The 22,600-nt window shown below is 42.4% G+C and overlaps 2 protein-coding genes across 3 annotated transcripts in view; one reads left to right on the plus strand and one right to left on the minus strand.

Annotated features, from left to right (window-relative positions):
- The window catches only part of chata (choline O-acetyltransferase a), an 83,920-nt gene that overhangs the window by 47,964 nt on the left and 13,356 nt on the right, over positions 1 to 22,600 (minus strand). The gene's annotated exons all lie outside the window — the stretch shown is intronic.
- On the plus strand, positions 999 to 22,391 carry ogdhl (oxoglutarate dehydrogenase L). 2 transcript variants are annotated; one of them, XM_050071878.1, is made up of 24 exons: positions 999 to 1,153; positions 1,579 to 1,771; positions 2,508 to 2,731; positions 3,442 to 3,612; positions 4,407 to 4,509; positions 8,452 to 8,567; positions 8,654 to 8,808; positions 9,218 to 9,364; positions 9,468 to 9,558; positions 9,662 to 9,841; positions 9,926 to 10,054; positions 10,885 to 11,064; positions 11,144 to 11,296; positions 11,959 to 12,061; positions 12,170 to 12,298; positions 12,723 to 12,873; positions 17,057 to 17,184; positions 17,551 to 17,729; positions 17,885 to 17,956; positions 18,632 to 18,757; positions 19,588 to 19,660; positions 19,749 to 19,912; positions 20,007 to 20,161; positions 20,787 to 22,391. In XM_050071878.1, the coding sequence occupies exons 3-24, from the start codon at positions 2,510 to 2,512 to the stop codon at positions 20,908 to 20,910; spliced, it is 3,051 nt and encodes a 1,016-aa protein (XP_049927835.1). In that variant the 5' UTR covers positions 999 to 1,153; positions 1,579 to 1,771; positions 2,508 to 2,509; the 3' UTR covers positions 20,911 to 22,391. The 2 variants fall into 2 exon arrangements, with proteins under 2 accessions (XP_049927835.1, XP_049927834.1); XM_050071877.1 differs by having other exon boundaries at positions 1,000 to 1,153; positions 1,579 to 2,008.

The following is a 22,600-nucleotide window of genomic DNA, read 5'->3' on the forward strand; positions in this document are numbered from 1 at the left end:
CAGATTTGTCACGTCATTTCATGAAATCATACATTATTTAATCATTTGAAATGTGATTGATTTTTGTGATAGCACGTGTACCAAGGGCTTTCAGACAAATTTAATTCCACCTCCAAACATGCTTTATTAGATGAATTAGGGATCCTAAATAACCCCGTGACGTGGACTTCCATAAATGGTGTGTGTAGGCTTGGCTGGGATAAGTGGATTACACATTATCTGCTGCTTCTCCCGCTCTTTGTACTGAGCCCGGCGTTGCCCAAACGAGCTGTGGACTCGAAACAAAGTCAATTTGGTTTGGCAGACCCGGCTGCTGATGGCTGCCATGAGCCTGGGTCACCTGGACATGAACTTTATTTAGGTTACTGCTGCCTCCTGGATTAAATCAAAGATTTATCTGGACTCTGAACATTGACTGAATGTGCCAGCCAAATCCTACAAATGAATAACCACCAGTCAACAACTGATGACATACTTTGACTGTTTTTCACTTTATGTCACCAGAAATAGGAGGTCGGAGAGACTGTCACTTGTTTAATTCCCCATAAACAAGAAATGTTTCAAAGGCAGTACAGCTGGTCCAGTTTTGTTCTGTCTAGTGATGTAATTATTCTAAAACAGGATGTAATTTAACACAGGGCCCCGTAATGTTACCCAGCGGCACAGGTCTTTTCATTGAAGAATACTATTAATAAAACGCCAGAAAACAACTGGTCTTCACTCCATCTTTGTCAGGCAGCAAAGTCACTGCAACAAAATGGCATTTCAGTTCATAATTGCCTGACCCTTCGTTCTCCAGGTCAGCTGGGAGAGCAGCAGCAAACACAAATGCAAATAATGAAAGAGGAGGAACTCTGTTAGGGAACACTGTGTTGTCTCTGAGTTAAAGTACACTGAATATATTCTTCACGTAGGTGTAAACGTTTGGTTATATACAGTACGCTATGGATCATGTGAATGAATATATTAACCAAATTAGACATGCTGATGAAAGAGGACGCTGACAAAGATTTTACAAATCACATAATGATGCTCTGATCTTTAGACCTGCACTGGTCTGTCTGGTAGATCCTCCTGCAACTCGTGTCCACTCCATTTTCCCCTTCTCAGTGGCGTGTTTGTCGTGATTGATAATACTGCACCGTCTGTGCCAGTAAGTATGAATGATGAAAATCTAGATGAGGAGGAGAGGGAGGTTGTGCAGGGGGGGAAGGGAGGGAGGGAGGGGGGGGGGCAATTATCTTATTGTTTAACCCACTCAAGGTAGAAGCCCATCAATCTGAAACCACTTGCTCAAATGACTCACGTTCAGCCTTTATAAAAGTTTAATTGGCTTATATAATTAACACTGAGGGGAAAGACATATGTGTGATGTGACTTAGAAGGAAACAAATGACCTGTGTAGATGATAAGTGTGTGTGGGGACTCATAGATTGAAGTATTATGATTATAAAATTGATTTCTGTTAGTTACAAACAACACTAACAGAGTAATTTATTGGGGTTTTTTTTGTATCACTTTGGTAAAGAACTACAAAATGAAGTGTGATGATTGTTTTCCTTTCTCTTTCTCCCTGAGCTGGTCTGTGTACCCCTTACCTAGGCAGTACTGACACCTTTGGGTGTAGCATGCTGCTGGCTGGGCACAGGAAGCACCACCTGACACACGGGGGGCGTGCCAAACCGTGCCTGCTCTTTGGATCTGGCACCTTCGCTGGCACCTGTCCTACTTTCACCCTCCGGCGATGACAATAGAGTCAAGTCAGACTAAGGTAATTGAAATATGTAGAAATAAATCAGGTGACATTTGAAGCCACTGTCCTATTTCCCGTGATTCCGCGCGTTTCCAGTGGCAGAGACGAGGGGAGATTATGAGGATTTAATGTTGACGTTGAGGGATTAGTGGTCCACAGGAAACGGCAACAGACCCAGAATGACACAAGCAGTGTTATGGTAGTGATGTCGGCGCTGTAGTGTGAAGGAGCCTGTAAAGCATCCTGCAGGAAAAGGTGAGGAAGTTGTAGCAGCGGCAGTTACTGCAGTAGTACCTCATACTTGGGCTGTTAGCGGTGACGCGCTTTTTGCAGCTGCAGAGACTTTGTGCAGAATAAACAAACGCACAGGCCGTTACGTGGCCGCACTTAGCCTTGCAGGTTTTTTTCTTTACAGTAAATATGTGCTGCTGTGATCAGTCGGGATCCCATCGAAAATATACGCTTGTAAAAGTCATTTCATCCATAAGGGGTCTGTGCGCAATTATGCTCCCCGTTAAGCACGATACGCGCTCTGTGCACAACCTATAATCAGTTTAAGCAGCAGAAATATTGTTTGATGTGTGACATTTAGAAATTTCTCATCCAAAGATGGTTTATTATAATAAATGATCAAACCCCAGTAATAAAAACTTTTTCTTGCATTTTTCTAAAGGAGTGTTAATCCAGACATGTGATGTCTGAGATGTGATTGTTGACTCTCTCTAACCTCACCTTTCTTTCACTTTGTCTCCAGCTATGAGTCAGTTTCGGGTGTTAGCGGGTGTGCTGAGGGGTGGGTGTGTTGGGGGGAGTCAGTGGCTGCGTGCATGTGGAGGGGCCCCGGCCAGGCGCCTGGTTGATCCCAGGAGAGGCTGCTCCTCAGGGGCTGCGCCTGATGTCTCAGCAGTGGCCAGTAGCTCCAGCTATGTGGAGGAGATGTACTTTGCCTGGTTGGAGGATCATAAAAACGTCCACGAGGTAACAGTGTGCAACAACATGTGCCAATTTTCCCACATTAGTTAATAACAGAAAAAACTGAACACTGAATAGAAGTTTTATTGCCCATGAATAGAAATTTGCAGAGGGAGCAATGTGAAGCACACCTGGAAATGAAGTACAACTAACTGCTGTTGCCAGTGTTGTTCATGAAAAAGGGCACCAAATAAATGTGCACTAATGCAGTGGTTCCCAACTGTTCCAGCCACAGGGTCCAGATTTGGTCTTAGTCATTAGTTCAAGGTCCACACAGTTTAATACATTTGGTGTCACTGTGTTTATCCATGTTGTCCAGCTAGTTTGCTGTCTCTGTCAAGTAGCTGTCCGTTACGTCACTGACTCTCCAGCAAGACACGGCGCTTCAGAATAAAAACTCAGTGCTGGAAATTTGCTGTACTTAAAAGTAAAGGGTGTTTTTTGTAAACTTAACATGGTGGCAAGTCACTTGTGGTCCATTCAGAATGGACTCAAGACCCACCAGTTGGGAACCACTGCACTAGTGTGTACTGGAAGCTCAATTGCAAGGTGCACATCCCAATATACTGTAGCTGCAGTGACCTGGATTCCTGTCCAACCTTTCACCGTCCTGTCATCCCCTAACCTAGCAGCCAGTAAGCAGCAGGGATTCTTTTGGTCCATGTTTGCGAGGGACCTTCTTGCGTCTGCTGGATCTGTCTTTCTCTGTGTTCTAGTCTTGGGACGCATTCTTCCGTAACATCCAGGCCTCCAGTCCGTCTGGCGAGGCGGGCGAGCAACGCCCCTCCGCTCTGCTCCAGGGCCGAGTGCTGTCCCACTCACCAGACATGGCACAGAAAGTGGTGGAGGACCACCTGGCCGTGCACACTCTCATTAGAGCCTACCAGGTACTCCACACTCACCCGGCCCAGCTGCACGCACGTCAGCTATTAGCTTGTATAATGTAGATTTATGTTATTTACAGATTAAAAGATTGATCACATATCTCATGGGCATCCGTTCAAATCTTAAAGCAGTGTCTGTGTACAGAATTAAGATGTCATCTACCTCGAGCCACAACCTGCTGACTATTTGTATCTCCAATGTGCACCTGTGAAAAATGCATCAAACAAGATCCTCTTGACTTGCCAAAACAGATGCAACTGGCAGGGAAAGCTGTTTATACTGTGTGTCCTTGTATTAAAAGGAATATACAATTTGTTTGTCACTGCACGAGGTTATGCAAATTGCAAGATTAACTCTAACCTACTTACCCCTGCTGCCTTTTGAAAACTGGAAATATCAAAGAGACTACTTAAACAAAACAGGTGGTAACATTTCCTCTCGCCCTCAAATTAATTCGAAGAACTATCTGAGGGATTTATTAAATTCTTTCTTTTGGCAAAGGCGTCACTTTTATTCCCAGCTGGTTGCAATCCTGATGGGAATGTGTGCATGCGTGTGTGTGTGTGTGTGTGTACATAGAAATAAAAGTACCCCCATGGGGCTCTTTTCTTGGAAAGGTTGACCTATAACTGAGTGTTAGCTTATTCCCCAGCTGTTCACGCTCAGCATCATGATGGCAGCCCCTTGCTAAATCTTAATCTCTCCAACCTGTCACTTTCTCTTTTTTACCTGATTCTCCTCATCTCTTCTTTTCTCCCACCTCCTCTACATCTTTTCTGTTTGTCTCTCTGAGTAGATTCGTGGCCACCATGTTGCCCAGTTGGACCCGTTGGGAATCCTGGAGGCTGACCTGGACTCTTTCGTTCCCTCCGACCTGATCACCACCATCGATAAGTTAGGTGAGCCTCACATGGCAAATCAGAACACCTACCAGAAATCTTAAGTGTGAATAAAGGATGATTTTTGTCATGTCTTGAGCCAAATGTCTTCATAGACTGCTTTCACATTACAAGCAAATGCCGATGTTTTTGCTCTCATGTGACATAGATCTGATTTTTTTCAGCGCACTGTTTACGCAGAAATCCATTATTTTTTCAATCAGATCTGGGCCACTTTCATATGTGGTCCTAAATCTTACACATATATGATCACTGGCCCTGTGACTGCTGTGAGAATGGTCATATTGGAATCATGTGTTTTTCCCATACATCCATGGTTTTACCACGTCATACTTCACTGCACAGACTCAAATCATTTACCATACAGCATTGGAGCTGTCCATTGAGACTACAGAGGGCAGCCATATCTGTACCAATGCTGCATTAGGCTGCCCCAGTCACCAGCCCATAGAGCTCGACTGCCACTTGCTTTTTAACAGGGACACCTTGCCTATGCCATGACAGCATTGTCGTGAGGCGCTGACAGAGATATCAAAATGTAGCCCAAACATTCTAAGGTTTGGAAGAACAGTATTTCCTTGAAACCTTCCACATTGTGGCCCCACCACTCGTTACTCCCAGCCGCCCCCATGCCTCTCTCTCTCAAGACATAACTACCAGCATAGCCGCTAGTAGAGCTAGTGGACCGAAAGCTCATTTTTATTAGTCCATTGCTCAACACTCTCTAAAACAGAAGCACATGTCTATTTATTATGAAGAATGATGTCATTGGGCCTTCCCACTATGGCAGCCATTTAGAGATGAAGCTTGCATCGATACATCTTTCTTCTTTTTACCCCCAAATGCCTGAGGCTGGTTGTGCAAAGCACCTTAAGTAAAGATTTTCCTCAAAGTCCAAGTTAAGGTTAAGGTTTCCTTGAGTTAAGTGTATTTCATGACCGTGAGAACCCAATGGACACACTTAATGATGAGCAACTGATTTCAATTTTACCAGAAGTCAATTTATGAGTGTGACCGTCTTGGGTTCGATCACTCAGTCTTCCAAAGCTGTGCTCTTTCCAGCCCCTTTACAATTAATGATTGCTCTATGGTTTTATGCAACAGGATCTTTCCAGTCATTTATTGACAAAATTTTTCATGCAAGCGTTAAGTGTCATACAGTGCAACTGGCCCTTGTTTATTAACGTTTGTTGTTGTTGTTCCTATGTGCACGTGTGAGACATTATTGGTTGCATGTGACACGTTTTAGGGCAGATTCATGTCACTTTAAACATGAATGTGAACAGTCTAGGCAGAAAGATCGATGTGTGGAAATAATCAGAACTGAGCATTAAGGCCTGTAATGTGAACGTAGCCATAGGTTTTCATGTACTGGGGTCGTTTCATAACTGAAGGCTCCATGAGACCCATGTTAAACAGGCTGCACAATTTCAATAATACATGTCAAAAGAGATTGTACTGTCATTAGACTTTGCAGAAGAGGTATAGAACTCCTTATTTTATCCCCCTTTCCTAACTAAAAGCACATGGAGTTAACCCACAGGCAGTATATATGCTGATTAGTTTCCTACTATAGAAATCTTTCCTCCTAATTACCTCAGGATAATAGTCGTGCTTAAGGGTTTCAGTCATAAGCATATTCTGTGCATTGGCACACTTCAAAAGCTTCATTTGCCTCATAATAAAAAAAATCTGATTTGTATTTTTCATGCACTTTATTTCAATAACATGTCTGTATCCCTCTGAGGGTTGGCACAGTACATACGTGTGTATCTATATGCACATTATACACGCCCAGGGTTGCATAACTCATCAGACCCAAGAGTGTAAGTGGTATTTCAGTATAAAAGCTCCATCACGTCCTCTGCCAAGTCTGTATACGGGTTGGTCAGCCTAATGCTGTCATTAATCTCAGGCCAAGCTCTTGTCATTCTCCATTTCATTTAGCGGACTGAGGATTGGTGGATGCGGGACGGCCACAGAAAGCGATCGAAGTCTACAGTAATAGCTAGTAAAGAGGGAGGAGAGAGAGAGAAAGAGAGAGACATTGTTTCTGTTGGCTGCTGTTATCAGTAATCAGTGTGTCAGGACATAGCGTCGCATTATGTATTGTCACCAGGACCAAAGCTTCCTAATGAAAGCTAATGACAGCCTCCGTGGCCCCTTATTTGGTCAGCTGATAGCACAAGAGTCTATTCTTGGCCCCCTTTGTCTTTGCTGTGTTCCTAATATGATTTGCACCTGTCTCCTCTTATGTTGCCTGCGATCTTGAGCTTGACCAGCCCTCTCAGGTGGGCTTTGTCAGCACTGAAACTTATGTGGGGCCGCTGATACTGATGCTGTGTCTCCACATGTCTTGCTACTGTACTGTCTGCAAATGCGTCCTGGATAATTGTTTTTATTTCATAACCAAGCTTTATTTTTCAAACTTACTTTGATTCAACTTTCATTTAATTTTTACTTAACTTTAATTCACTGCAGTGTTATTCCCTAAGTTTACACTCTCGTCCTATTCATTATAAAAGTCTAGCCCAAAAAGCGATTAGGGCATGCTTTCAATAAGATTGCCGTCTCAGTTGTGGCTGCAGGTGCTAATTATTTTCATGATCAATTAATCTGTTGGTTAGTATTTTTTTGAAACCAATGCATTAATCATTTAGTCCAGAAAATGTCAGAAAGTTGTGAAAAATGGCCAATTTCCCGCTGCCTGAGGGGACACCTTCGGAGTGCTTGTTTTGTCTGAGTTAAAGTCCAAAACCTCAAAAGATATTCAATTTCTAATGCTGTTTGGCATTATGCTTGATGAACAACTAGTTTGGTAACTAATTTTCATTTAACCAGTAATCATAATATGACATTTTTATACTTTTATTATGGCATGCCCCAGGGATGTTTTTCTGTAGGCTGATGCGTCAGTACTATGGGATTTCTCCACTGTGTTTTGTATTGTTGCAGAAAATAAGCTCTGTGGCAAACAAACATTTATGATACTTACAGGTTTTGTTCAACAAGATAATCTTCACAAATCTTCACAAATCTGCACCACTGTCATGATTACTGAAGCCTAAATGCAATCGCCAGAAGTAAAAAGCTAACATTGGGCTATAAACGAACTACACTACGGTTGCATGACCTCATGTCACCACCAGCTAGAAGCTTCAAAGTACATGAGTTGGGTGTTTACTGAGGTATTTTATGTTGTAGAACAAAATGTGACAGTCTCTTAAGCTTGTGTTAACCACAGACCTTATTTGAGGGGTCTAATCAAAAACTCATTCCTGGCGGACTCTTAGTCACACTCTAAGCTCCGATGTCTGCTGCCTGCATGATGTCAGAAGAAATGGAAGAACTTAAGATCTTCACAGTCGAATTATATCGAAATTTCAGATCGCTGAAGGAGCTCTATATGATATTCAGAGTGAATCTATGATTCAGAGGTTGTACAGGGCTCTCAATATGGAGGTGGCTAGCAGCTAATGGTGCTTGCAGCTAACTGTGCTAACAGCATGGACAGTGGTAACAACAGGGCTGACAGAGCAAACAGTGTTAACCTGGGGGGCAATCAGAGGGTGGGTGCTATGCTTTTGCAACAATATCAGCAGTAACCGATTATAACCGCTGTATGAGTGCAGTGCAGAGTAGCATTGACTAGCTAGCCAGTGGGATACACACACAGGACTCATATGCTCTTACATGCACACACCGCTGGACCGACTGCCACAACATCAGAGGAGCTTGAATTAAAACACACACATGGAGCAAGTGTGACTTCATTCTCTGCTCAGGATGCCATTACTCTGCTATATCTTTACTTAGCAAGTAGTTGTTTGCTGCTGTATAAATGTTCTGGATGTCACATTGAGATCCTTTAATCAAACTTGATGAAGGCAGGTCTGAATCTGAATCTTATTGTGCTGAAAAAGATTTCGTCTGTTTTTGTAGGTTTCTACGGTCTTGATGAGTCTGACTTGGGTAGGACCTTTCAACTGCCTCCCACCACCTTCATCGGAGGAGGAGACACCACTCTCCCTCTTAAAGAAATCATACACAGACTAGAGGTACCTTGTTTTCTTTTTTATACATGTTTCTAATGATGAGGGAAAGGCATAACACTACCATGCTGTGTTTTTTTAATCTTCTTCAGACAACCTACTGTGGACACATAGGAGTCGAGTACATGTTCATCAACAATGTGGACCAGTGTCAGTGGATTCGTCAGAAATTTGAGACTCCGGGAATCATGCAGTTCACTAATGCTGAGAAGAGGACTCTGCTAGCCCGCCTGATCAGATCCACACGGTCAGCAAGGAATAAACATCCACTGACTTTACACTTTGATGACAGCACTATACCTCACTTTTAGTTATAGCTCACATCAGAGACTCAAATAAGATAAACAAAACTCTTGCACATGCATATATTTGAAAAGATACACACCCTATTCTTCATGTGGGCTCATTTTAATCTTTGATAAATGATCTCTGAAGTCACCAGAGTTTCCTGGACGTGATCCACCTATTGTTAATGTGCATATTCTTTTTATTGTACGCTTGCTTGTTGTATGCTGTTGCAGTGTTATTCCTATTAACACACACACATTGATACTGAAATACATTTGCCAAATGCTTGAGCACAAGTTCTCTCAATCATTGAAGTGTTGTTCCAAAAATAACTTTCTGTAATGGAGCTTTATCTTTTTTATGTCTAGGTTTGAGGACTTCCTGGCCAGAAAGTGGTCATCAGAGAAACGTTTTGGTCTGGAGGGCTGTGAAGTGCTCATCCCTGCTCTCAAAACCATGATTGACAAGTCGAGCAGCGCCGGCATCGACAGCGTGATCATGGGGATGCCTCATCGGTACTCTGCTCCACAAATTTCTTTGCATCTCAGCTTAATCTATGCATACAGATAATTCTTGTCCTTCCACGTCTGATGTATACTTGGTAAACTCTGCTTCCAGGGGTCGACTGAATGTCTTGGCCAATGTGATCCGTAAGGACCTGGATCAGATCTTCTGTCAGTTTGACCCCAAGTTAGAGGCTGCTGATGAGGTGTGGGAACTGCGGATGCCTGACTGTGTGGAAAAGTATCAGAAGAAAACATTCTGGATATACAACTAACGCTTTATTTCACAACCTTTCTCTCCACCTGTAGGGTTCAGGTGATGTCAAATACCACCTTGGGATGTACCATGAGAGGATTAACCGTGAGACAGAAAGGAACATCACACTGTCACTCATGGCGAACCCCTCCCACCTGGAGGCGGTGGATCCAGTGGTTCAGGGCAAGACCAAAGCTGAGCAGTTCTACAGAGGGGACACTCAGGGAAAGAAGGTAACACCTATTAAAAATGTAGATTTCCATTAGAGATACAATGTATTACTCTGTCCCGTTGAGTCTATAAGGTGATTTTTCCAGGTGATGTCCATCTTGATACACGGTGATGCTGCTTTTGCTGGACAAGGAGTTGTGTATGAGACTTTCCACCTGAGTGAGCTCCCCTCCTACACCACACATGGTACAATCCATGTGGTGGTCAACAACCAGGTATTGGAGAGACTGCAACATGTGACCTGACACTTTTACCATTTACTAGAATGCATATGTTTTCTAATATACTCACATGTTATGCCAGTAATATTGCTTATACTAATGACAGGGTGTCTGCAGATCCAATTCAATTTTATAACAACAAGGCCTTAAAAGTCATTGAATAGTCTTAAACTTGAATTGTGAGGTCTAAACTGCTACAAACATTTTATCTATTTTCATTTATCCATTTTTTATTTCTTTTTGTGAAACGGAGTGGAGCCTTCTTATGTAAAAGTCAACAATTCTAATGTTACAGATCTGTCTGTCTCTATGTATCAGCCCTGCGATACTCTGGCGACTTGTCCAGGGTGTACCCTGCCTCTCACCCAATGTCAGCTGGGATAGGCTCCAGCCCCCCCACGACCCTCAGGAGGATAAGCAGTTATGGAAATGAATGAATTAATATATATACACATATTTTTGCAACTAATTGCAGAGAACATCAAGACTCCCCTGTCGTGGAATAATATAATGATAGTATTATACCTACTCTTATCGTCATGGCCCACTGGCAGATTTGGACATTAAAAACAATGCTTTTAAAAATGTACACATTCACCAGGCTGAATGACTAAACCACTTCAACTTAGGTTACATGTAAAACGTGTCATCTTTATTTTTATGTAACATTTTCAAACAAAAGAGTAAAATCCATCCTAGTTTAAAAGGCTTGGATGATGCTTTCCCTGAGACAATCCTGACAATAGCCTCAACCAGGGCAAATTCAACCTATTTCCACCAATGAGTGATTCTAGGCTCTAAATGATATCAAATTTGGCTCTCAGATTGGCTTCACCACAGACCCTCGAGTGGCCCGCTCCTCGCCCTACCCCACTGATGTGGCTCGGGTTGTCAATGCACCCATCTTCCATGTGAACGCCGACGACCCCGAGGCAGTCATGTACGTGTGCCGGGTGGCTGCAGACTGGAGGTCCACCTTCAACAAGGATGTAGTCATTGACCTGGTTAGTCGGAGCCGAGTCTTAACAGCAAACACGATTATAAGTACACACTTGGACATGGCTTTTATGTGTGTATTTACAGGTTTGTTACAGGCGCTTCGGCCATAATGAGATGGACGAGCCCATGTTCACCCAGCCACTGATGTACAAACAGATCCGTCGGCAGGAGCATGTGCTGAAAAAGTACTCCGACAGGCTCATTGCGGAGGGAGTGGTGACACTGCAGGAATTTGAGGTTTGTGATCTAAAGCTGTTTGCTCTTGTTAAATATACTGTATACTGGTAGCGGCTACTGTATGCTGTTTTATTTGGCATCACCATCCGCTGGACTATGTGCATTAAATCACACTTAGATATTACCCCAGCCTTCAAGTAAATATGTTGTGCCAGCACTGCTGTTTATTTGACTTTCAATTTACTGCCTCAGTTCAATCACCCAGCCTCACAATCCCTCACATAGAGTATATATTGCTCAATGAAGCTGAAGTATACCTTAGATTCTGTCGCCATTCAGTGGAAATTGCTCAGGTTCTTCATCCAAAACACAAACTTTGATCGTAACATCCATTCTCAACATTTTTTTATACTGCTTGTCAGTCAGAGAAATACTGCAGCTCCTCTCTGGTGTGCTCCTTCCTGGCTTTTGATGGACATTGTTTTCTGTTGTGTGGCCCGCTATTTGGACTCTTGCAAAAGCCCCATTTGTAATATAGCGAGGCGGAACCATTACTGCTGGTGGCGACTTCTCTCCTCCTCTAATATTTCTTTCTCTCTTTCTCGCTACACACAGTTTTGGTTAGTCAGCTGTAGTCCTTTAATTGAAGTAAACAAACTGTGCATCACTCAATATGTGACATTTTCATTGTCCCTGCAACATATTACCAAATGTGGCTGCAGGAAGAAGTTGCCAAATATGATAAGATATGTGAGGAGGAATACGCCAGCTCCAAGGATGAAAAGATTTTACACATTCGGCATTGGCTCGATTCCCCCTGGCCAGGTAAATTTTCCCCTCCAGTAATTCAAGTTCAGTTTTTTCTTATGATCGACTGCCTTTCTGAATATACTTTCTGTTCCTGTCGAAGTGACACTGTCTCTCTTTCTGTAGATTTCTTCACAGCAGAGGGAGAGCCCAAGAGCATGAGCTGTGTCCCCACAGGACTGGATGAGGAGGTTCTGCAGCACATTGGCCAGTCAGCCAGCTCAGTGCCTCTGGAAGATTTTAAAATCCACCCTGGTGAGTTGCAGAATAGAGCAGAGAGACAGGCTAACGGTCGTAGTAATGCCGATGATAGTAGTCATATTGATATGCTGTGCCAGGAATCTACACAAAGGAGAGCACACATTATAGGATAAATGCCACCGAATTATATGATAAAAATCTTTAAAACACATCAACCTCATTGCCACACTTCATTTTTTGTCTACATTGATGATATTAAGTCAGTTAAAGCAGTTCACCTGTAAACACAGCCTTTCCTAACAGCAGGTGTTTGGCCTGCACAGCCAATTTGGCTCATGCTATAGCAATTAAGGCTGCCACAGGGGTTTTTTAATGTAATTGACAGTGCAGTATGTCAGTCCATTGCGTTTTACACTCCTCTCCCCAGTGCTGTCCTTGGTTTCATTTGTGCTCCTCTGTGTATGTGTGTGTTCTCCAGGTGTGTCTCGTATCCTGCGTGGTCGCGCTGACCTGGTGAAGAATCGGCAGATGGACTGGGCTTTAGGAGAGTACATGGCCTTTGGTTCCCTTCTCAAAGATGGCATCCATGTACGACTCAGTGGACAGGATGTAGAGCGGGGCACCTTTAGGTGAGTCCATGTCAACACAGCTGAAAACTCAAGCTCTCCTCTGCAAGGATCTATGTGAATCTTTGTTTAAACCTCTATGCCCTCTTGCATTAACACTAGAAGGAGCTCTTATAGTGTTAGTAGAAGTATTAAGTATGTGTCAAATGTAGTTAGTGAATAAAGAGAGCCTTTTAACAATATTGATTTTTACAGTCTTCTTTTTTATAGCTCAGGAGTCCTTGTGGTGTCACAGTCTCTCCTCTCAGTGAATGAACTCAGTGACTGTTTTTCTATTATAGATTATCTTTATCTTTCCTTGGGATGATGCATGGCTGGGTGCTAATTATGTATTGCTAATAAACTTTGAGACAGATCATATCAAGATGAAATTATCTTATTGTTTTTATCATTCAACAAATGTGTTGACACACATTAAATGCTGGAGCACAGTTCATTGTTTTAAACATCAGTATTTTTCATTTGATATGTCATTTTGACATTTGCCATATTGTCGTATACAGTATATTAGTATTAGAAAATATCCAAAATACTATGATAATAATAGCTATACAATGACTCTTGCATTCATGACATTGCAGCGATTAACTACAGGGTTGTGTGGTTGTGAGGGAGTGTCACTAAAATGGCCCATTAGTGGGGGAACAGAGGGTGGAGACCAGCTATAGAAAGCCAGTTTCCCCATCTCAGTGACTGAGTACCTGTCTTTGGTAACTTTGTTTATGTAGCTTAAAAGATCTGTAGAATTTCTGTTGATTATTATCACTGTATTATTTTTACCGCCAAAAAAGACACACGTGCCCACACACGCAAACAAACCGAGTGCTTTCCTCTTCTTTGTAGGATAGTACATACAGCCTGTTAATACATTTTACACTCTATAACAATTACAGTATTACTTGTTCCCATGGACTGCGGGTGTCTTCCGATGTGTTTGCTAGTCATTATTTTTTTTTTTACAAAAGAAAAAACAGGCACAAAGACACATAAACAGCCCAAAGAGATTTTATAAAATAAGATTGAGACAAAGGATAAAAAGAAAGGGGACATACATTAATTGCAAAAATCAAAATAGGGTTTGCCAGTTACATGATTACCCACTGCAGTGTGACGTCATGTTGCATTCTCCAGAAGCTGACCTGTTTCAACTTGCGCTGCAGAACAATGTGTTTTATTTTTATGGCAGCCCCTGCCGTCCCCACCCCCACAGCGTAGATGCACTACTCACTTTTAAATAAATGGAAGGACTGTCATTTTAGCCACAACACCTGATTTGGTGTGAATGCAGCCCATCCGTCCATTTTCATCCATTTTCATCCGCTTATCCGGGGCCGGGTCGCAGGGGCAGCAGGCAAAGACCCCAGACATTTTCAAGCTCCTCCTAGGGGACCCCAAGGCGTTCCCAGGCCAGACGAGGTGAATGCAGCATTAAACTGATATTTCCTCAAATTAGCTGTTTTGAAATCATGTTGGTATGGGTGTTGAGTCTCTGCCTCACCAGAGATTTTGGGTAAAGAACAGTTACCTGAAGATAGTGAATTAAGTAATTGGGAGGGCGGGGTAGGGAGATTGGCACAGAGTCTGACAGACAGAAGACGTCAGCGCAGTCTCCTGGGAACAGTGAAGCCCACATGGTGTTGTCATGGTATGGAGGGACGAGTGACACATGAACAAAACCAGCTCCCCCTTTCACTGTGCCTGTCTCATCTGTCCCCTATCATTTCTCCACCAGCCCATCTTCACTGACACCAACCCCCCCCCACCCCCCACCCCTCCCTCTTGGCTCACAGCGACATACATCACACTAACTAACCAGAGGCTACAGGGCTTTTTCTTTTGCTGCACATTTACCACTGACATCTACTTCTCCCCATCCGCTGTCCCCTTCAGCAGCGTAATTTGCCCGGCTGAAAAAAAATGACAACAGTCAAACACTACATCCACCCTTCATCTCTGTATCACCTGTTGTTTATTTAAATCCTCCTCCGTGTCAGTTGAGAGTCCATGTTCTTTCTCATTGTACTTCAACGAGACATCACCCCCTTTATCACCTCTTATTGCTTTTTTTTTTCCACCTACACTTTTTGTCATCCCCCACTACTGTTTCCCTTCACAGTTCTTAGGAGCTGAGCATATTGGCATGTTACAGTTGAGTGGGCCTGCTTGCGTTTCTGTGATGTACGTAACAGCGTGCGCTAATGGATTCAGTCGTCGTGTTTGGGTGGGTTGCGTGCGCCGTGCACCCCTTTCCCTGACTAATGGGGCCCCCAGGCAGAGGAAAGTGTGTGTGTTTTTGTGTGTGTTTGAGAGAAAGCAAGAAGAGAGGTGGGCACGCAGTTTATGAGGCAATCCCGGAGAAAGACCTCATTCTCGTGAGGTTTTTGGGTCCTCTGGTCTGAGGAAATGAAAGATGAAATTATCTGTGTTACCTCAATTAATGCTGGATGGCCTTGATTTTGTTTGTTCATCAAAGGAAAGTGTATATAAGAATATGAAGCAAGGATCAAACAAAACAATTATGCCATACATTGTGTGCCCTCATTAGTCTATAATTATGGGTGATAATATTCAAAGGACTCCAAGCATGATCATCTAGTCTTCTAGGTGGTAATATATCACATTCAAGATAATAATCAATAGATTTGGGTTATTTCCTGCCGTTCTTCCGCCTGACCGTTACATAACCTCTGGCGCTGTGTGTATGTGTTTCTGAGTGGATGTGTGTGTGTGTGTGTGTAGATGTCATTAAAGTGATGTTAAAGGGGTTTAAGTGATTGTCTTATCGTGCTGGTTTTGAAGGCTGATTCCTACACTGGGAGCGAGCGGACTGGCAGAGCTTGTTAACGCTTGGCTCTTTGCTCCCATCAACTCTTGTTGGGCCTCACACTGACTGGAGATGAGGAGAGAGGGGGAGTCCTCATCATGGAGTGCCTTTATGGGCCAGAAAACACGCACTGCGCTGTGTGTGTTTACAGTGCTCCTGTGTCCTCTGGGTTAAAAACCTTTTAGAGAAATCCTGTTGTTTTTCACCACCAACATTTAAGACCGCTTAGAGTCTTGGAAATGTTTTGTGGTAACACTATTCTGCTGTTACAAATGCAACACTTTGTTTTTTGTCATCAACTGTAAATACTAGGGGTGAAATGATATGTTAAATCAATAATAAATAATAGATTCATTATTTAAGTAATTTATAAAGCAAAAATGATGAACAATAACTGGTTGCAGCTTCTCTTTTTCTGTTCTCTGTTGTTCATTCATTCATTCATTTTCCTTAACCGCTTATACTACTGGTTGTGGGAAGGCTGGAGCCTATTCCAGCTGACACTGGGCGAGAGGCGGGGACAGGTCGCCAGACTATCACAGGGCTGACACATAGAGACAGACAACCATTCACACTCACATTCACATCTATGGCCAATTTAGAGTCACCAATTAACCTGCATGTCTTTGGACTGTGGGAGGAAGCTGGAGCATGTGGAGAAAACCCACCCTGACATTGGTGGGTGGGTTTCTGGAGAAAACCCACCCTGACATTGGTGGGTGGGTTTCATATTGAATTTTTTCAAAACGTTTTTGACTTTTTTGGTCAAAAAAAAAAAAAAAAAAATCAAAAGATTCATTAGTAATGAAGTTGTGGCCCTGCTGAAAAGCTTTTTGTATACACGTGTCACAGCCTCGTAAAGGGGTTTGTGTGTGTGTTTTGTTTATTTATATCCCACTTCATCCATTAATTTCAGCTAACTGTGATATATATGCTCTCTCGGATGATGTCATTACGTTGATTTATTTTAGGTGCTCCACAATCCTTTTAAGAACCATAAACAAATGGATGACTTGGCATTTCAGTGGTGTTTTTTATCCATGCTGACAACATGGCTGTGGTCTGGGTCTGGGTCTGGGGTGTGTCTGTCAGTCAGGCCACTTTGGTCCAAGCTGAAATATTCTAACTGTTGGATGGACTGTCATGGTCCCCAAATCATAAATCCAAATGACTGTAGTGTTAATATTAACATGCTAACATGCTAAACTAAGATGATGAACATGGTTACAGCATGTCAGCAATTGTGAACATGTTAGCTCAAAGCACAGCTGTGTCTGAGTGCAGCCTCACAGAGCTGGTAACATGTCTGTCTTGGTTCTGTTTGCCCGTTTCAGTCATTTTTGTCCCTCTTATGTTTTTCAGTCACCGTCATCACGTCCTGCATGACCAAGAGGTGGACAAACGAACCTGTGTTCCCATGAACCACCTGTGGGACAACCAGGCTCCTTATACCGTCTGCAACAGCTCCTTGTCAGAGTACGGAGTGCTTGGTAAGAAGCTACTTGAGTCACACAGCATGCTGTAATTTAGTGATATTCAGCTTGCGGCCTGTGATTGGGTGCCTGGCAGCCTGATGACCATTTTACAATTCACAATGACAGTAAATTGATTCACAATGGGAATTTTTTGTTGTACTATGAATGTAAATAAGATCCACATAAAAGCATGCCAGAGGAGGATACCCTAGACTCCCCGACAGAGGTCCAGGCTTAGCCCCTAACGTCCTTAAATTGTAGAAAGTGGCCCCTAGTCTCGTGTCATTTTGCAAAAGTGGCCCTGGGCAAAGCAAGCTGAGTATCCCTGCTATAGTTCATAAGTCATTTTGTAGCTCTGTGTAATGATGGCTGTGTCTTCAGGTTTTGAGCTTGGCTTCGCCATGGCCAGCCCGAATGCTCTGATCCTCTGGGAGGCCCAGTTTGGAGACTTTCACAACACAGCCCAGTGTATCATTGACCAGTTCATCAGCCCAGGCCAGGCCAAGTGGGTCCGCAACAATGGTATTGTCCTGCTGCTGCCACACGGGATGGAGGGAATGGTGAGAGGGGACATAAACCAGCTTATACTGTGTCATTCTGTAGTGTTTACAAGCAAGTTTGGATTTTTTTTTTTTTTTTTTACTTTATTTTAATGGGATTCTTCTTCTACTAGTTTGTCATTATGTGTCTTGATCCTCTTCTCTTTTGTCCTCAGGGTCCAGAACATTCATCAGCTCGACCTGAACGTTTCCTGCAAATGAGCAAAGATGATCCCGATCACTTCCCTGTATGTTCACATGGACAATTTACAGTATGCCTCAAATGGCGACCAGTTTGAGGAGCATCATTAGCTAATGCAGATAGTCTCAACCGCCACACGGTGCGCTGCAGTTAACATTCGATCGCTTCCTGTTTTATTGGCTTTGCTGATGTCATGACCACTGTGCTTAAGCCAAGTGTTGGTTTAAGTGATGATTGCCAATTTCTCTAGAGCTCAAAAGTGTCTTCATTATGGCTTCAAAAGAGTTGGTGTTCAGCAGTAACTCAGGTCCCAAGGGTGAGGGAACATTCAAGGAGGGAACCACAGCGGGCTGTATCAGCAGAAGCTCTCCAGATTCATCTTCAAATGGGATATTGATCAAACTATTAGTGGGAGCATACTGAGGGATTAACATTCTCTGCCCTGTGTGTGTGTGTGTGTGTGTGTGTGTGTGTGTGTGTGTGTGTGTGTGTGTGTGTGTGTGAGAGAGAGAGAGAGAGAGAGAGAGAGAGAGAATGAGAGAGAGAGAGAGAGAGAGAGAGAGAGAGAGAGAGCACACTGATGCACTCAGGCGCTACATCTGCTGAAAAAAACATTACTGCAACTAAAACTATAACTCTGTAGTTTTGTATAAAGTTAAATTTCTGTTTCTGAATCAATAACCTTTATAATTCCTCTGTATTTCTTTTTTTATTAACAAAGGAGTTAAGTGGAGATTTCGAAGTCCAGCAGCTGTACGACTGTAACTGGATCGTGGTCAACTGCTCCACGCCTGCTAACTACTGTCATGTGCTCAGACGGCAGATTCTGCTGCCATTCAGAAAACCGGTAAAGTGTAGCAGCATCTTCACTATATTTTATGCGTCTTACTTACCTCCAGTTAGTGCCTGTCTTCTCATCATTGATTTTACATTTGAGATTTTGCATTTAAGTCCCCCATATAACCCTACTACAATAAAAAAACAGCCCAGTTTGTAATGTGACAACAATTTCTTATGTTAAGAGAGTCTGAGAACTCTCTCTCTTTGTTTGTTCTGTATTCATTGTTAAGGAAATCAGTGCTGGAATAAAATCAAACTCACAAATATGAAAACATGAGAGGCACAAACTAGTTATGTCTTCATTTGTTCATTGCTTTACCATGACATGTACAAATGAGGCTCTGTATGTAATTAATTAGAACTTTGAACCTCTAAAGCAGAACAAGTTTAGGCATAAAGTTTCGGGCTGTAAAGCATTTCTCCTCTTTTTTTATAATCCACAGCTCTTTTTTCAGTCTCTCCCAGTTTTCAGCCACAGTGAATGTCTTAACTGATCCCCTGTCGCACATAAATGCAATGCTTTGCGAAGCATGAGAGAACGACTTCCTGAGCAAATTAGCGAGGAGGCCAACAGGGGATAATATTGTTTGTTTTTTATGAAAACTTCTGGACTTGGTTGGCTGAGCACAAAGACTTTTATTTATTTGATTGTTAAAGAAATGTTTTGTTTTCCCAACGCTGATGTTGCGTGCTATATGGTGGCAACAAATTAGCGTGAAAAGTGATAAAAACTTTTTTCTCTGGAGTTTTTTCAAAGCGCACAATGAAGTCACGGATGATAGAATCAATCTGTTGTCTGTCATTGACAGAAACTCTTTCCTTTTTTTACCCCCACAGCTGATCATTTTCACACCAAAGTCTCTGCTGAGGCACCCCGATGCAAGGTCCAGTTTTGATGACCTCGCCAAAGGTGGAGTTTTACTTTATCTCTGTAAAATTTAATGCAAGGATCTGTCAGTGGACTAAGAGAGGTAACATATCATATTCAATGTTGGCAGGCACTACATTCAAGAGGTTGATTCCAGACGAGGGCCCTGCGAGTCAAAACCCAGCCCAAGTGAAGAGGGTGATCTTCTGCACCGGCAAAGTCTACTACGAACTGGCTAAAGAGAGGAAACAGCAAAAACTGGACAAAGACATCGCCATCATCAGACTTGAACAGGTGTTTACTCTTTCTCTCCTATGTGGATTCTGATTTATGAGTGATGCAGTGCTATTATTTCTTCTTCCACTTATTCTTCGGCATCCCCCCTCAGATCTCTCCATTCCCGTTTGACCTGGTCAGAGCAGAGGTAGAGAAATACGGCAACGCTCAGCTGGTCTGGTGTCAGGAGGAGCACAAGAACATGGGTTACTATGATTACGTCCGGCCGCGTTTCCTCACAGTGGTGGCCAACAAGAGGCCTGTATGGTAAGGGTTTCTGTCCTCTTTGCACCTGATTTGTTTATAACAGAGGTAACATGGGGCAATTAATTTAGAGTCAGGGTCTGGTTAGGTCTTTCAGGCCAAGGGCTGCTTAGCTGAAAGAGAAGGAGCAGGCACCCCTTACTACATATATTTTGTAAAATTGAGTTGCATATTAAACTGGGCCTTGTAGTGCCAGGTATAAACAAACCCTTTAATGCTGCATACAATTGTTAAAACAATTATTATGTGAATGTCCATACACATAAAATAATAATACAGCTAACTGGCTCGTATGTTTCAAAAGCACCTAGTTGTTAGCTAACTGGTTTTCAGATGCCACACGGTGATTTAGCTTTAGCTAGCTGCCATGATTGCACAAGGATTCATGGTTAACAGTTACTCTCTGTCATCAGTGTTGTGTACTGTAAATTAAATGTTTTTTTTGCTTGTTTGTTTTATGAAAAGCTCAATTTATCTTTGCTAATGTATTGTACGTATTTCAGACATATTATAATCAAAAAATAAACAAAAAATAGAGGTCAGAGGACCCTCCTAGGGGTCGCAGATCCCTCCGTTGAAGACATAGGATTTAGAAATTCAGCTTAAAAATAACCTGTGTCTCTTTCAGGTATGTGGGACGGGACCCTGCTGCGGCTCCTGCGACAGGGAACAAGTCGACCCACCTCAATGAGCTGAAGAGGTTCATGGACGCAGCTTTCAACCTGAGCGCCTTCCAGGAGAAGGACGTGTAGTTGAGAACTGGAGCAAGACTGGAGGTGCAGTTTCATCTCCAACCATCATGGTCTATTTTTTAAGTCTTTTTGTCAAACTCTTTTAGCTTTGTGACAATCTGGAGCGTAGCCTTTTTAGTAAACATGATGTTAACCCTTAATATTCTTATGTTAAAGATAGATGACTTATGCCAAGACCGCACCGCACAACGTTTATGTCTTGGTCACTGTAACAGATTATGTGATCATCGTTCAATCCTGACAAAAGGCAAACATTTGGACGCACTAGTTTTCCCAGGGTCTCAAAAGTGTCCTAAATGCAGCTCGTCCTCCTCTGTGACACGTGACAGGGGATACAAGGACAATTTGCTGTGCCCTGGCTGTGCACCATGTCAAGTGAAATCAAGTCTTTTTCATTTATACAGCCCAAACTCCTCCTCTATCAAAATCGGGCCATTTTTGGGCTGATATCATGTAGTCTAATTTCGGCTTTACTGGACCTGCACTTTATTCACTCGACACTATTCAACACGTGGTCTTTATGAGGGCTTTAACACAATATGCATAGTGTATGTACACACCCCAAAACCTTGTCTAAAGAAAACCAGACACAAATTTTCAGCCTCTAAACGGTGCTACACCTCATTTCATCACATGAAAAAAGTGTTACACAAACATGAAATATAAGTCACACATTATCACCTAGTTGTGTGGTGAAGTAGCAACAGCACACTTGTGACAATCACTGTTATTGGAGTAGCTTTAATACCCTAGAAACCTCCACTGCTGCCAAGCTGAATACTAGTTTATATTTTTAGTATAGATATATATTTGTATTGATTTTGTAGATGAATAGCAGAAGCTATAAGACGCACACAAAACACTAACCGGTGTGTTTAAACAATGAATGTGGAACACATATCACAGGTATGAAGACTGTTTTGCAATTTAACACATCAGTAGCTTTAGTGCCTGCATTTGCTCCGGCTACCTTAGCTGTTGTTAGTGAAGGAGTGTGTATTTATTTTCACACTTCACTTCACCAGGAGACATGAGCCAGCTGGCACCGAGACTTGAAGCCATGTTTTCTTTTTAGGACATAAGGCTCAGCTTCCTCTTCGGAGGCTGAGGGATGCGCACACACACATAAACACGGCAAAGCTTTGAGAGCAATATTGATGCTTGGTTGTCACATTAAAATCCCCAGGTATTTAACAGAAGTGATATTAGTTAACACTGTGCATAGAAATGTTCCATAAAATGATGTTTCCTGTCTAGCAGTTATACTGTAGCTCACCTTTTCCACTTCCAGCTGAGAGATTTAACCCTAATCTATGCACAAACGTAATTTTACATATCTAATTATTTTTGTTAAAGGTTTATGTGTATTAGATTTTTAATGAAACTATTATATCCACATGTTAGTGTGGCCATTGAGACATATGCATGCACTTACCCTGGGAATAATAAAACATGCAATAAAATATATTTAAGTTTAATAACGTCCTTTGGTCATGATTTTTGGTTGCAGATGTTGCATGACAGCATAAAAAAGTCTATAGTTTAAAGCACGAAATAACAGATTATTCTATTGATGAACGAAAGGTTGAATTCATGTGCAGTAAAATGCATCTTTTTCTCATTTTAACGCACTCAAAGGTTTTGATGATATGACCAGACCAATCTGCTGTTAGCAGACTTGAAATATATA

Source organism: Epinephelus moara, chromosome 19 (genome assembly GCF_006386435.1).
Source record: "Epinephelus moara isolate mb chromosome 19, YSFRI_EMoa_1.0, whole genome shotgun sequence".
Lineage (NCBI taxonomy): Eukaryota > Metazoa > Chordata > Actinopteri > Perciformes > Serranidae > Epinephelus > Epinephelus moara.

Coding starts and splice junctions, on each gene's coding strand:
- ogdhl (XM_050071878.1), top strand. CDS start 2,510: ATGAGTCAGTTTCGGGTGTTAGCGGGTGTGCTGAGGGGTGGGTGTGTT. Junction 4,510..8,451: donor CACCACCATCGATAAGTTAG/GTGAGCCTCACA, acceptor CTGTTTTTGTAG/GTTTCTACGGTCTTGATGAG. Junction 17,730..17,884: donor CACACGGGATGGAGGGAATG/GTGAGAGGGGAC, acceptor TTTTGTCCTCAG/GGTCCAGAACATTCATCAGC.